Source organism: Prionailurus viverrinus, chromosome X, assembly GCF_022837055.1.
Source record: "Prionailurus viverrinus isolate Anna chromosome X, UM_Priviv_1.0, whole genome shotgun sequence".
Classification (NCBI taxonomy): Eukaryota; Metazoa; Chordata; class Mammalia; order Carnivora; family Felidae; genus Prionailurus; species Prionailurus viverrinus.
Genome location: NC_062579.1, coordinates 63,193,320 through 63,207,382, shown reverse-complemented (window position 1 = coordinate 63,207,382; position 14,063 = coordinate 63,193,320). Strand labels below are relative to the sequence as shown.

The 14,063-nt window shown below is 38.3% G+C and overlaps 1 protein-coding gene across 3 annotated transcripts in view; it reads right to left on the bottom strand.

The window, feature by feature from the left end:
- Window positions 1-12,912, bottom strand: part of APOOL (apolipoprotein O like) — a 97,194-nt gene extending 84,282 nt beyond the window's left edge. For 2 of the 3 annotated variants that reach the window (XM_047844905.1, XM_047844907.1), the window contains exon 1: window positions 12,817-12,895. In XM_047844905.1, coding sequence (XP_047700861.1) covers window positions 12,817-12,831 — 15 coding nt within the window. In that variant the 5' untranslated portion in view covers window positions 12,832-12,895. Of the gene's footprint in view, window positions 1-12,816 lie in introns of all 3 variants that reach the window. The other variant, XM_047844906.1, reaches the window with a different exon arrangement.
- Window positions 12,913-14,063: the final 1,151 nt, after the last annotated feature.

Sequence of the window (14,063 nt, the reverse complement as noted above, 5' to 3'; positions counted from 1 at the left end):
GTTGCTGGTTCAATATCTGCAAAACAATTAACGTGATTCATCACATCAATAAAAGAAAGGACAAGAACCATATGATCCTCTCAATATGTGCAGAGAAAGCATTTGACAAAATACAGGATCCTTTCTTGATACAAACCCTCAAGAAAGTAGAGATAGAAGGAGCATACCTCGAGATCATAAAAGCCATATATGAATTACCTAATGCTAATATCATCCTCAATGGGGAAAAACTGAGAGCTTTCCCCTAAGGTCAGGAAAAACACAGGGATGTCCACTCTCACCACTGTTATTCAACATAGTATTGGAAGTCTTAGCCTCTGTAATCAGACAACACAAAGAAATAAAGGCATCCAAATCGGCCAGGAAGAGGTCAAACTTTCACTCTTCACAGATGACATGATACTCTATATGGAAAACCCAAAAGATTCCACCAAAAAACTGCTAGAATTGATTCATGAATTCAGCAAACTTGCAGGATATAAAATCAATGCACAGAAATCGGTTGCATTCCTATACACCAACAATGAAGCAACAAAAAGAGAAATCAAGGAATCAATCCCATTTACAGTTGCACAAAAAAACATAAAATACCTAGGAATAAATCTAACCAAAGAGGTGAAAACTCTATATGCTGAAAACTATAGAAAGCTTATGAAAGAAATTGAAGACACAAAAATATGGAAAAAGATTCTGTGCTCCTGGATAGGAGGTACAAATATTGTTAAAATGTTGATACTACCCAAAGCAATCTACATATTCAATGCAATCCCTATCAAAATAATACCAGCATTCTTCACAGAGCTAGAACAAATAATCCTAAAATTTGTATGGAACCAGAAAAGACCCCGAATAGCCAAAGCGATCTTGAAAAAGAAAACCAAAGCAGGAGGCATCACAATCCCAGACTTCAAGCTATACTACAAAGCTGTAATCATCAAGACAGTATGGTACTGGCACAAGAACAGACACTCAGATCAATGGAACAGAATAGAGAACACAGAAATGGACCCACAAATGTATGGTCAACTAATCTCTGACAAAGCAGAAAAGAATATTCAATGGAATAAAGACAGTCTCTTCAGCAAGTGGTACTGGGAAAACGGGACAGCGACATGCAGAAGAATGAACCTGGACCACTTTCTTACACCATACACAAAAATAAACTCAAAATGGATGAAAGACCTCAATGTGAGACAGGAAGCCATCAAAATCCTTGAGGAGAAAGCAGGCAAAAACCTCTTTGATCTTGCCCGCAGCAACTTCTTACTGAACACGTCTCCAGGGGCAAGGGAAACAAAAGCAAAAATGAACTCCTGGGACCAAATCAAAATAAAAAGCTTCTTCTGTACAGCAAAGGAAACAATCAGCAAAACTAAAAGGCAACTGACAGAATGGGAGAAGATATTTGCAAATGACATATCAGATAAAGGGGTAGGATCCAAAATCTACAAAGAACTTATCAAAGTCAACACCCAAAAAACAAATAATCCAGTGAAGAAATGGGCAAAAGACATGAATAGACACTTCTCCAAAGAAGACATCCAGATGGCCAACTGACACATGAAAAAATGCTCAACATCACTCATCATCAGGGAAATACAAATCAAAACCACAATAAGATACCACCTTACACCTGTCAGAATGGCTAACATTAACAACTCAGGCAACAACAGATGTTGGTGAGGATGCAGAGAAAGAGGATCTCTTTTGCATTGTTGGTGGGAATGCAAGCTGGTACAGCCACTCTTGAAAGCAGTATGGAGGTTCCTCAAAAAACTAAAAATAGAAGTACCCTACGACCCAGCAATTGCACTACTAGGCATTTATCCAAGGGATACAGGTGTGCTGTTTCGAAGGGACACATGCACCCCCATGTTTATAGCAGCACTATCTACAATAGCCAAAGTATGGAAAGGGCCCAAATGTCCATTGATGGATGAATGGATAAAGAAGATGTGGTATATATATATATATATATATATATATATATATATATTACTCCATTGTGTATATATATGGAGTATTACTCGGAGTAATTACTGGAGTATTACTCCATTGTGTATATATATGGAGTATTACTCGGCAGTCAAAAAGAATGAAATCTTGCCATTTGCAAGGACGTGGATGGAACTGGAGGGTATTATGCTAAGTGAAATTAGTCAGAGAAAGACAAAAATCATATGACTTCACGCATATGAGGACTTTAAGAGACAAAACAGATGAACATAAGGGAAGGGAAACAAAAATAATATAAAAACAGGGAGGGGGACAAACAGAAGAGAGTCATAAATATGGAGAACAAACTGAGGATTACGGGAGGGGTTGTGGGAGGGGGGATGGGATAAATGGGTAAGGGGCACTAAGGAATCTACTCCTGAAATCATTGTTGCACTATATGCTAATTTGGATGTAATTTAAAAAAAATAAAAAATAAAATTAAAAAAAGAATAATTTCTATTTAAATTGATATATTTTTTACCTAGAATGGTCAATAACACCTTAAGGAACCCCTTACAGAAAAATATTTCTATATACTGTATTGTTTAAATATATATTTTTAAAAAGCTTCATTTGTGGAGGTCAAAAGTTCTAGAAATAGAAAGAGTTGGGAACATACGAAAAGGAGATCCCCTTTCAGTGTGGGACCAGTTTTCTAGGAGCTGTTCAGAAGAAAAATCTCAACACCACATGGCTGTTTATAACTGTAGATCACAAGACTTGAGTGGGGAAGAGAGGGAAGTTATAGTCTGCTATCCTTGGGAAAGAAAAAAGTAGATTACCCATCTCTAATCACTCCTACTTTTTGCTCTTTCTGCTCTTCACCTCTTTACTCTACCCCTTTATTTTTTTCGGCAACTATTTGGTCCAACTGACTTTAAAGTTTTATTTTACCTTCCTATTTTTTTCTTCTTTCTCCCTTTCTTTCCTTTAGTAGACCTGAAGTGCTAATAGCTTGCCTCGTCAGCAGGGGAGGGGGGACTGTGACTGACTACACTAGTACTATTCTTTCTGGGTGATTTTGGTTATCCACAGACCTAATGTACAAATACTCTTGAGATAAACAGAAACTTAACTCTACAACTGAGGAAGTTTAGTCTCTTCTGAAGTTATCAGGTAGCATCACAAATTGGCCTGAAAAATCAAGCACTGCGCCTGAATAAACTAATGATTATTGAATCCAACATAAACTGGCAAAAGAGAGACTGGTTTCAAAATACAGGGCTGTGTTTCAGGCATATCACCTTCTTTGTACTAAAGCTTCAGTCTAGGAATGCAAAGGGACCTTAAAGGTCTTCTGGTCCAACCATTTCTCTCATTTTGAATCCCTCCTATAACACACTGCCAAGTGACCCTCCAGTTTATGTATGGTCCCTTTTGGTAAGGGGAAATTCCACTGATAAATCATTTCATCTTTTTATAGCTCTATGAGAAAGTTCTTCCATAGATAAACTGAAACACATGTCCATATAATTTCCACTGGTCCTGGTTTCACTCCTTTGGGTCATTCAGGACAGGCCCAGCCATATTTGCCCATGAAAACATTTTAATTCCCTTTTAGTGATTTCTTAAATGCACTCGTGTCTCCCACACTCTTTTTCAAGAGTAAGAAAGTTTCTGACAATGACCAAGTGCTACTGAACTCATCCTCTGCTTTAACACAGATACTACTGTATTTTTTTCTAAAAGTAAAGCAAGAAAAGATGTTAATGCTTCATTTTGTAGCCACAGCCTAAGAGCTATTTCTCAACACCAACATAAAAGTCTTACACAAAGATGCAGTTTTAGAGTAATCACTACTGAGTCACTAACAAAAGATTTGTTTATATCATAGAGCTTATTTTCTTTAGAAAATGAGTGGGTGAGTAATCTCTAAGAGAATAAACTACATTAAATCTACATTAAATCTGCATTATCAATAAATCTACAGAAAACAGTAGAGTCTACCAGCTATGTCATTATTCATTATACTGCTATATGGAAAGAAGATACTTTGCTGAAATAGAAAACCTTAAAACTCTGTCTATATTTTCTCACAAAATCCTTGAAAAATATAGCGGCACTGAAGAACAAATGAACAAACTACAAAAACGTACCTATACAATTTGGTCCTTCTATGATTACATATCAAATATTCTATTTCAAAGGACTGACATGCTAATTGAGAGAGATGGTGGTGGAGTAGGAGGACACTAGGCTCGTCTTGTCCCAAAATACAACTAGATAACTATCAAATCATTCTAAGTACCTCAGAAACCTACCTGAAGACTGACAGAATTAACTCCACAACTAAAGGGAGAGAAGAAGGCACTTTGAGGAAGGTAGGAAGTGTGGACACATTATTCAGGGCAGAAAGAGACTGTGGGTGCTGCAGAAGAGAGGGAGCTGTGGTCACAGAGAAGGGTGAGAGAGAGTAGAGCACACAAGGGAACACACAGAACATTTCCCCAAGGCCACTGCATGGGAAAAACAAGAGGGGCTGATTTTCAGGAGTTCTTGCAACCAGCAGGATTTAAAGCCTGGCATTCTAAAGGTAGGCAGACTCCACTGAGATAGAGCCCTGAGGGCACTGCCCTGCTCCTAGAGGAGGCAGGCAAACAACCTTGGGGCAGACAACATGGAAATATGGATTTGAAGAATGTCTGGGGCATACAGTGAGGAGATTATTCACTGTACTTGGAACATATCCCTGAGAGGTAGCATTCAGCTATGCCCCTCCCAGGACAAAGGAGCTGGTTGATGCCATTTCCCTCCCCTGCCCTTCAGCATAAACCAAAAAGCCACCTGCAGAAAGCAGCTGAGCCCCAACCCTAGCTGCCTATTCTGCTTACACCAAGTCCCACATCTCTGAGCTCTGGTGCAACTGTCGTTCTCAGTCAGCCTTCCTCAGTCCCAGCATGTTGAAACCCTCCCCCAGACCAGTGTAGACCCCTGCCCACACCACATGCTAAGGCCCGGAGTTTAAAAGGCAGCAGACTTTTGGCTGGGATAGATCTCAGAGGGCACTGCCCTGCTCCTGGAGATAGAGCAGGCAAACAACCCAAAAGCAAACAGTGTAGAAACAGAGATTTGAAAAAAGTCTGGGACATACAAGAGGGTTATTATTTGCTCTTCTCAGTGCTTCCCTGAGAGTAGCCAAGCACTGAGACCCCTCTCCAGAGACAAAGGAACTGGCTAGTACCATTTCCCTGCCCCACCCCTCAGCATAAACACAGAGCCACCTGCACTAAACAGCACATTACCTACAGTGTCTGCATAACCTGCTTATACCAAGTCCCACACCCCTGCACACTAGAGGCACTGACCTTCTTAGTCAAACATGCCTCAGTCCCAGCACAGCAGACTCCTTCCCCAGAAGACCAGCAGAAACCCCCTGCCCACACACATCTCGTGCCCAGAGAGCTCTGCAGGGCTTGAGTTCTAGTGGAAGTACGATCAGGTCTTACTTAAACAGCAGACTGCAGAACACCTAGTTAAAACTTTCTACATTCTGGTCTAGAACTAAACACTGCCCACTGAAGACAAGGAGAGTCTCTGCAGTTGACTAGCCTGAAGGACAGAGCAGCCTAAACATAACAGAAGAGCACAGCACACACTGCACACACCAGGCACACTCCCTGAAGTAGGATGCCCTGGACAATACATAACATCTTCATAAAGCCATTAATTTCAGAAGCAAGAAACATAACTGGCTTTTCTAAAACACAGAACACAGAAGAAAGCTAAGACTTAGACACAATGCCAAGTTGGAGGAATTCATCCCAAATAAAACAACAATATAAGGGCAAAGCCAGAGATCTAAACAAACCAATATAAGTTAACATGCCTGATGGAGAATCTAAAGCAACAATCATAAAGATAATCTCTGCGGATGAGAAGAGAATGGAAGACATCAGAGAGGCCCTTACCACAGAGATAAAAGAGTTAAAAATCAGAAATGAAAAATGCAATAACTGATATTGGACACAGGCTTAATGCAATGAACACAAGCCTGGAAGAGGAGAGAAATGAATAAGTGATACAGAAGACAAAGTAATGGAAATTACTGAAGTTGAACAAAAGAGAGGAAGAACTATGCAACACGAAAATAGACTAAGGGAACACAGTGACTCCATCAAATGTAATAACATTCATACTATAGGAGTCTTAGAAGAAGAAAAGATAGAAAAGAGGGCAGAAACATTTTTTGAAGAGATAATAGCTAAAAACATCCCTAATCTGGGGAAGGAGGCACAGAGAACTCCCATCAAAATAAACAAAAGCAGGCCCACATCAAGACATATTGTAATTAAATTTGCAAAACATGTGGATAAAGAAAAAATCATAAAAGCAGCAATACAAAAGAAGCCCCTAACTTACAAGGTTAGCCTCATAAGGGGAGCTACAGATTTCTTAACAGACACTTGGCAAGCCAGAAGAGAGTGGCTTGATACATTCAATGTGCTGACTGGAAAAAATCTGCAGCCAAGAGTACTCTATCCAGCAAGGCCATCATTCACAATAGAAGAAGACATAAAGAATTCCCCAAACAAAAACCAAAGGAGTCTGTGACCACTAATATTACAAATATTAAAGGGGACACCTTGAGTGGAAAAATCTCCAGAAACAATGACGCAACAAGTAATAAAATGGCACTAAATACATACCTATCAATAATTACTCTTAATGTAACTGGACTAAATCAAAAGACATAGGGTGTCTTTTGCATAAATGTATTAAAAAACAAGACTCATCTATACACTACCTACAAGAGATTTATTTTAGGGGCACCTGGGTGGCTCAGTTGGTTGAGCATCTGACTTTGCCTCAGGTCATGATCTCATGGCTAATGAATTTGAGCCCCTCATCGGACTCTGTCAGCACAGAACCTGCTGTGCTGCTTTGGAGCCTGCTTCAAATTCTGTGTCTCCCTCTCTCTCTGTCCCTCCTCCACTCTCACTCTTGGACTCTCTCTCTCAAAAATAAACATTAAAAAAAATTTTAAAAGATTTATTTTAGACCTAGAGACACCTACACATTGAAAGTGAGGGGAAGGATAAACATCATACAAATGGATGTCAAATGAAAGCTGGAGTAGCAATACTTATATGGAAAAACTAGATTTTAAACCAAAGACTGCAATAAGAGATGAAAAAGGGCACTACATCATAATAAAGGGGCCAATCCAACAAGATCTAACAAATGTAATTATTTATGCATCAAATATGGGAGCACCCAAATATATAAAACAATAACACAAATATATAAAACAATAACAAACATAAATGAACTCATTGAAAATAATACAATAATAGTAGGAGACATTAACACCCCACTTACATCAATGGGCAGACAATCTAAACAGAAAAACAACAGGAAACAATGGCTTAGAATGACACACTGGACCAGATGGACTTAACAGCTATATTCAAAACACTCCAACCAAAATAGCAGAATACACATTCTCTTCACATTCACATGGGACATTCTCCACAACAGAGCACATACTAGGTCACATATCAGGCCTCAACAAATACAAAAAGATTGAGATCATTTCAAGCATTTTTTCTGACCACAACACTATGAAACTTGAAGTCAACCACTAGAAAATATTAGGAAAGACCACAAATATATGGAGGTTAAACAACATTCTATAAAACAATGAATGGGTCAACTAGGAAATCAAAGAAGAAATTTAAAAATACATGGAAAGAAATGAAAAGAAAACACAATGGTCCAAAACCTTTCAAATGCAGCAAAAGTGGTCCTAAAAGGGAAGTATATGGCAATACAGATCTACCTCAAGAAGCAAGAAAAATCTCAACCCAACTTTATACCTAAAGGAGCTAGAAACAAAACAAAGCCTAAAACTAGTACAAGGAAGGAAATAATAAAGATTAGGGCAGACAAAAAGTGATACAGAAGTTAAAAAAAAAAAACAATAGAATAAATCAATGAAACCAGGAGCTGGTTCTTTGAAAAAATTAATAAAATTGATAAATCCTTAGCCATGTTTATTAAAAAGAAAGGCAAAAGGGCCCATTTAAATAAAATCATAAACAAGAGAAATAACAAGCAACACCACAGAAATACAAATAATTATAAGAGAATATTATGAAAAACTATGTGCCAACAAATTGGACAACCTAGAAGAAATGGATAAATTCCTAGAAGGATATATATTACCAAAACGGAAACAGGAAGAAACAGAAAACTTTAACAGATTGATAACCAGCAAAAAACTGAATCTGTATTCAAAAATCTCCAAACAATCTAAAGTCCAGGGCCAAATGCCTTCAGAGGAGATTTCTACCAAACATTTAAAGAGTTAATATCTCTTCTTCGCAAAATATTCCAAAAAATGGAAAAGGAAGGAAGACTTCCAAATTAATTCTATGAGGCCAACATTACCATGATAACAAAACCAGATAAAGAAAGACAGCCCTAAAAAAGAGAACTACAGGCCAATATCCCTGATGAACAGGGATGAAAAATTCTCATTAAAATACTAGTAAACCAAATACAAATGTACATTAAAATAATCATTCACTATGAACAAGTGCGATACATTCCTGGGTTGTAAGGGTGGTTCAATATTCACAAATCAATCAACAAGATATACCACATTAATCAATGAAAAGATAAAAACCATATGACCCTTTCAATAGATGCAGAAAAAGCATTTAATAAAGTAATTCCATTCATGATAAAAACCTTCAACAAAGGAGGGTTAGGGTTAGAGGGAACATACAGCAACATAATAAAAGCTATCTATGAAAAACTCGCAGCTAGTATCATCCTCAATGGGCAAAAACTGAGAACTTTTCCTCTATAGTCAGGAACAAGACAGAGATGTCCATTCCTACTACTGTTATTTAACATAGGACCAGCCACAGCAACCAGACAACAAAAAGAAGTAAAAGGCATCCAAATTAGCAAGGAAGAAGTCAAACTTTCATTATTTGCAGATGACATAATATTCTATATTAAAAAACATCCTAAAGACTACACCAAAATATTGCTAAAATTGATAGAAGAATTCAAGAGTCATAGGATACAAAATCAATGCACAGAAATCAGTTGTGTTTCTATACACCAAAAATAAAGCAGCAGAAAGAAATCTAGAAATTGATTCCATTTACAACTGTACCAAAAATATTACGATACCTAGAAATAAATCTAACCAGAGGTGAAAAACCTCTTTCTTTCATTCATCAAAGAAATCGAAGAGGGAACAAAGTAATGAAAAGACATTTCATGCTCATGGATTTGAAGAACCAATATTGTTAAAATGTCTATACTACCCAAAGCAATCTACACATTTAATGCAATCCCTATCAAAATACCAACAGCAATTTTCACAAAGCTAGAACAAACAATCCTAAACTTTGTATGGACCCCCCCCCCCCAAAGACACCAAATAGCCAAAGCAATCTTGAAAAAAAAAAAAAAAGCAAAGCTGCGGGCATCACAATTCTGGACTTCAAGTTATAGTACAAAGTTGTAGTGATCAATAGAGTATAGACTGGCACAAAAATAGACACATAGGTCAATGGAACAGAATAGAAAACCCAGAAAGGAACCCACAGCTGTATAGCCAATCCAACAAGATCTAACAAATGTAATTATTTATGCATCAAATATGGGAGCACCCAAATATATAAAACAATAACAAACATAAACGAACTCACTGAAAATAATACAATAATAGTAGGAGATATTAACACCCCACTTACATCAATGGACAGAAAATCTAAACAGAAAAACAACAGGAAACAATGACTTAGAATGACACACTGGACCAGATGGACTTAACAGCTACATTCAAAACACTCCAACCAAAATAGCAGAATACACATTCTCTTCACATTCACATGGGACATTCTCCACAACAGAGCACATACTAGGTCACATATCAGACCTCAACAAATACAAAAAGATTGAGATCATTCCAAGCATTTTTCATGACCACAACATTTTATACTTTTTAAAGATTGTCTTATTAAAAGTATCATGAATAAGCAACAAGGGTCTTAAAACAATCAAAAGTGTAAGATGAAAGAAACAAGGCAGCATAAAAGTATTCATTTCAATTAAAAAAAATGATAATGTTAACACAACAAATTTTTTTTTAATATGAAATTTATTGTCAAATTGGTTTCCATACAACACCCAGTGCTCATCCCAAAAGGTGCCCTCCTCAATGCCCATCACCCACTTTCCCCTCCCTGCCACCCCCCATCAACCCTCAGTTTATTCTCAGTTTTTAAGAGTCTCTTATGGTTTGCCTCCCTCCCTAACTTTTTTTTTTCCCTTCCCCTCCCCCATGGTCTCCTGTTAAGTTTATCAGGATCCACATATGAGTGAAAACATATGGTATCTGTCTTTCTCTGTATGACTTATTTCACTTAGCAGAACACTCTCCAGTTCCATCCACGTTGCTACAAAAGGCCATATTTCATTCTTTCTCATTGCCAAGTAGTATTCCATTGTATATATAAACCACAACTTCTTTATCCATTCATCAGTTGATGGACATTTAGGCTCTTTCCATAATTTGGCTATTGTTGAAAGTGCTGCTATAAACATTGGGGTACAAGTGCCCCCATGCATCAGTACTCCTGTATCCCTTGGGTAAATTCCTAGCAGTGCTATTGCTAACATAACAAATTTCTATTCTACTTGCTAGAGACTACTGACACTGTCACGGGAAACAGGTTATCAGTCCACTGGCCTGAAGGAGGTGTGACTTAAATGGGGATCTAAAGGTCAGAAAATATATGGCATTACACTAAGTGCTGGGAATATAAAGATTCTTTTTTTTTTTTTTTTGAGAGAGTGGGCACGAGTGGGGGAGGGGCAGAGGAAGAGGGAGAGAATCTTAAGCAGGCTCCATGCCCAGCGTGATGCCCAGCGCGGAGCCCAACGTGGGGCTCAATATCAGGACCATGAGATCATGACCTGAGCCAAAATCAACACCCCATAAAGATAATGCATTATGATTTGGGGCAGTTTACTTGAGTTCTCTCAACCTTAGTTTTTCATTTGTAAAACGGTGATCATAACTACAACATAAAGTTGTCCTGAGAGTTAAGTGAAATAACATACGTATTTTAGCATGGTGCCTGGTCTTATAGTAACCACTTAATAAATGGTGGCTTCCAGTGACTTATTAATGGCCAAACAAAAAGACTGTTCAACTCCCTCCTCTAGGCTTCAGTGATAACACACTATGCTGGTTTGCTTTTTACCATTGGCCATTCCTCTGTCTCTGCATCTCCCCCATGAAGTCTTTATTACTTTCAACCAGGTTTGGGCTCTGTCTTTTGAACCCTCAGATCACTTTGTACTTCTCCTGAGGCAAGGTATTTCCCTTGCTCTGAATCACAGAGTACACTACTTCATTGCCTGGCATTTATTTATTCCTGTAGATTTTACTGAGTACCTAATGTAAGTCCTACAAGTACTAGGGATACAAAAATTAGTATTATAAATACTGTCCTCAAGCATCTTATAGGAGGACAGAACAGGCAAGTAAATAGTATATTATTTGAAGTGCAGTTAAGTCATAAGGTAACAGTATGCCTAAGATCCTCTGGAAGCACAAAGACGAGTTATTTAAATTAGACTGGGAAAATCGGGAACAGGATCTTGGAAAACATATTAGTATATGAGGAGCTAGTACACAAATATCTGTTATATGAATGAATGGACTATGAATAGGAACTAACTAGATGAAGATGGTTCTCATCAGGTCCAGAGAAAAAGCAGGAGAAAAGGCTTGGAGTACAGATGTTAACAAGATTTCCTGAGAGACAAAAGATGAAGCTGGAAAGCCAAGGCAGGGTTGGGTGTTCCAGACATAGGAGTCTTAACCTGACTCCAGAGGACAGATGACTGAATGCCAATAAAGGCTTTTAAGTAGTAAAGGGGTATAATCAGATTTGCACTTTAGCATAAGTCTGGCAGTTCAGGGAAAATGGATTCCATGACAGCTTGGCTAGAGACAGCAAGTCCAGTTGGAAAGATGTTGTGATAATTTAGATAAATTATGAGAACCAGAAATGTTGAAATGGAAGATGAATCAAGACGGATACTGACTCACCTTAAACTTTGGCTGAACTGAGTTATTCATATTTGTATCGTCTGCAAACAGTGCATTTTACACTTAAAACCCGCTACAGATACCTACCTGTAGACATTTGTCGACTACTGTCATTGAAACCTAATTAGGGAATTGCAGCTAGCAGCCAGCTGAGTCACTTCCGGTACAAAGATACCTAAGTAAAAGCACCTTTTCCCATTACACAAGTCAAAAGAAACAGGTTTATTATTCAAACCTGGAGAGGAACAACAGTGAATACAAACACCGCGCACTGCAGAAAGACTTTGAGACGTCTCCATTCTGGTCTTTTTCACCCCCAAATGTTTAAACAAAGTCTTTCAAAGGGTCATGAGACCCCGCCCTGTGCGCCCAGTCGAATGCCTTGAATTTCTTTTCTCTTTCTGGTCAAGTTAGCTTGCTGCAACTTGTGGCCAGGCCAGCCTTTTTCACCCACCCGTTTCCCAGTTTTCACTGTGTCGTCGTATAAACAGCTAACCGCGGGAGTTTGAGAAAAGAGTACTATCACAGACTGAGGAAATCCAAGGGGGAGAGGTAGCTGTTTTGAGGTTTCTAACGTTTAAGACTCCCTGACCTTGCCAAATTTCTCACAACCCCACCTCCACCCCACCTCTTGCTGTGGCGCTCCCTTCTGAAGTTAGGAGGATCCTTTCTATAGTTAGTAGCAAGCTATATCTGCACCCAGAAACTACAAAAGGGTTTGTTTTTTAACTTACCCTGACAGCCGCCATATCTGTGACCTTCTCCGTCTAAGTTTTCATATGGTGGGCGGAGAGGGACAAAACAATTCAACTCTGCTCCACTCACAAGCCCCGCCTGGTTACGTCTCGTCTACTGGTTCCGCCTTTTCTCTACCCTCCAATACGGCTCTAGGAAGCTGCTACCATTGGTCAGCTGTCTTCCAGTAAAACCGTTCATCGTTGTGACTGACTGTTTCTATCCTTGATAAAGCCTTTCAGAATATCCTCCATAATCCAGTTGAAAGCTATTTGGCTGGGTGCAGAAGTTTGTACTATTTTCGTTATTTCAGGCATATGTGATTTGTCTAGATAAGGGTCTAAAACCCAAGTCCAGGTGCTTTTCTATCTATAAGTCAGGTCCAGGCAAATCGAACAAACCTTTCTTAAAAATGTAAGGAGAAAGGAAAAGAGTTTTATTCAAGCCCAAATTAAAACAGCCGCCCTTATACACACTCTTCACAAAGAAGAGAATGCTCCGGAGAAGGAACTTTTGATGCAGGTATATGTATGTTTTTTTTTTTCCATAAAGAGTTACAAATCATCCTGAGGAAAGACATTTCAGAAGGTTAAAGACTTTATCTTATGTTGTTGATATGTGTAAGTCTGCATGACTAATCTTTTGGGAACCAGGGAGATTTTCTTTCTTTTTCTTATCTTTATGTTTGGAATGCTCCTTTTTGTTTTTTTGTTTTTGTTTTTGTATTTTTTTTTTTAGCGAAGCATATGTGCAATATGTGCTTGGGGCAGAAATAGAGTCCATGCTTTGAAGTTTGCAGAGTCATTTTGACCTTAGTAAACGTTACAGAATACTTTCCCTGGGTGCCCAGCAGCAGGACCCACAAACACATGAAAAGTTGAAAATTTCCTTTATCAGTCACAAAAAGAACATGTTACCTCTGCAATACATGATCAAGTTCTTTCATTCTAAGACTATGTCACTGAGCCTACTATATGCCAGGCACTTGTTCAAAATACAGAACAAAACAGCTTATGTTTCCAAGAGGAAAAGACAAATGTTACAAAGTGCCAACTGCTAAGAAGGAAAATAAAATAATATGGGGATAAGGAGAGAATTCACTTGTTTAAATAGGTTAGGGAAAGGCTTTCCGACAAGGTGACATTTGAGAAAAGTCCTGAAGGAATTTAGGGAAGAGCGTTTCATGTAGAAAGAACAACAATGAAGAAAGGCCAGTGTGGTTGGTGTGATAAGTTGAAAAGGAGTG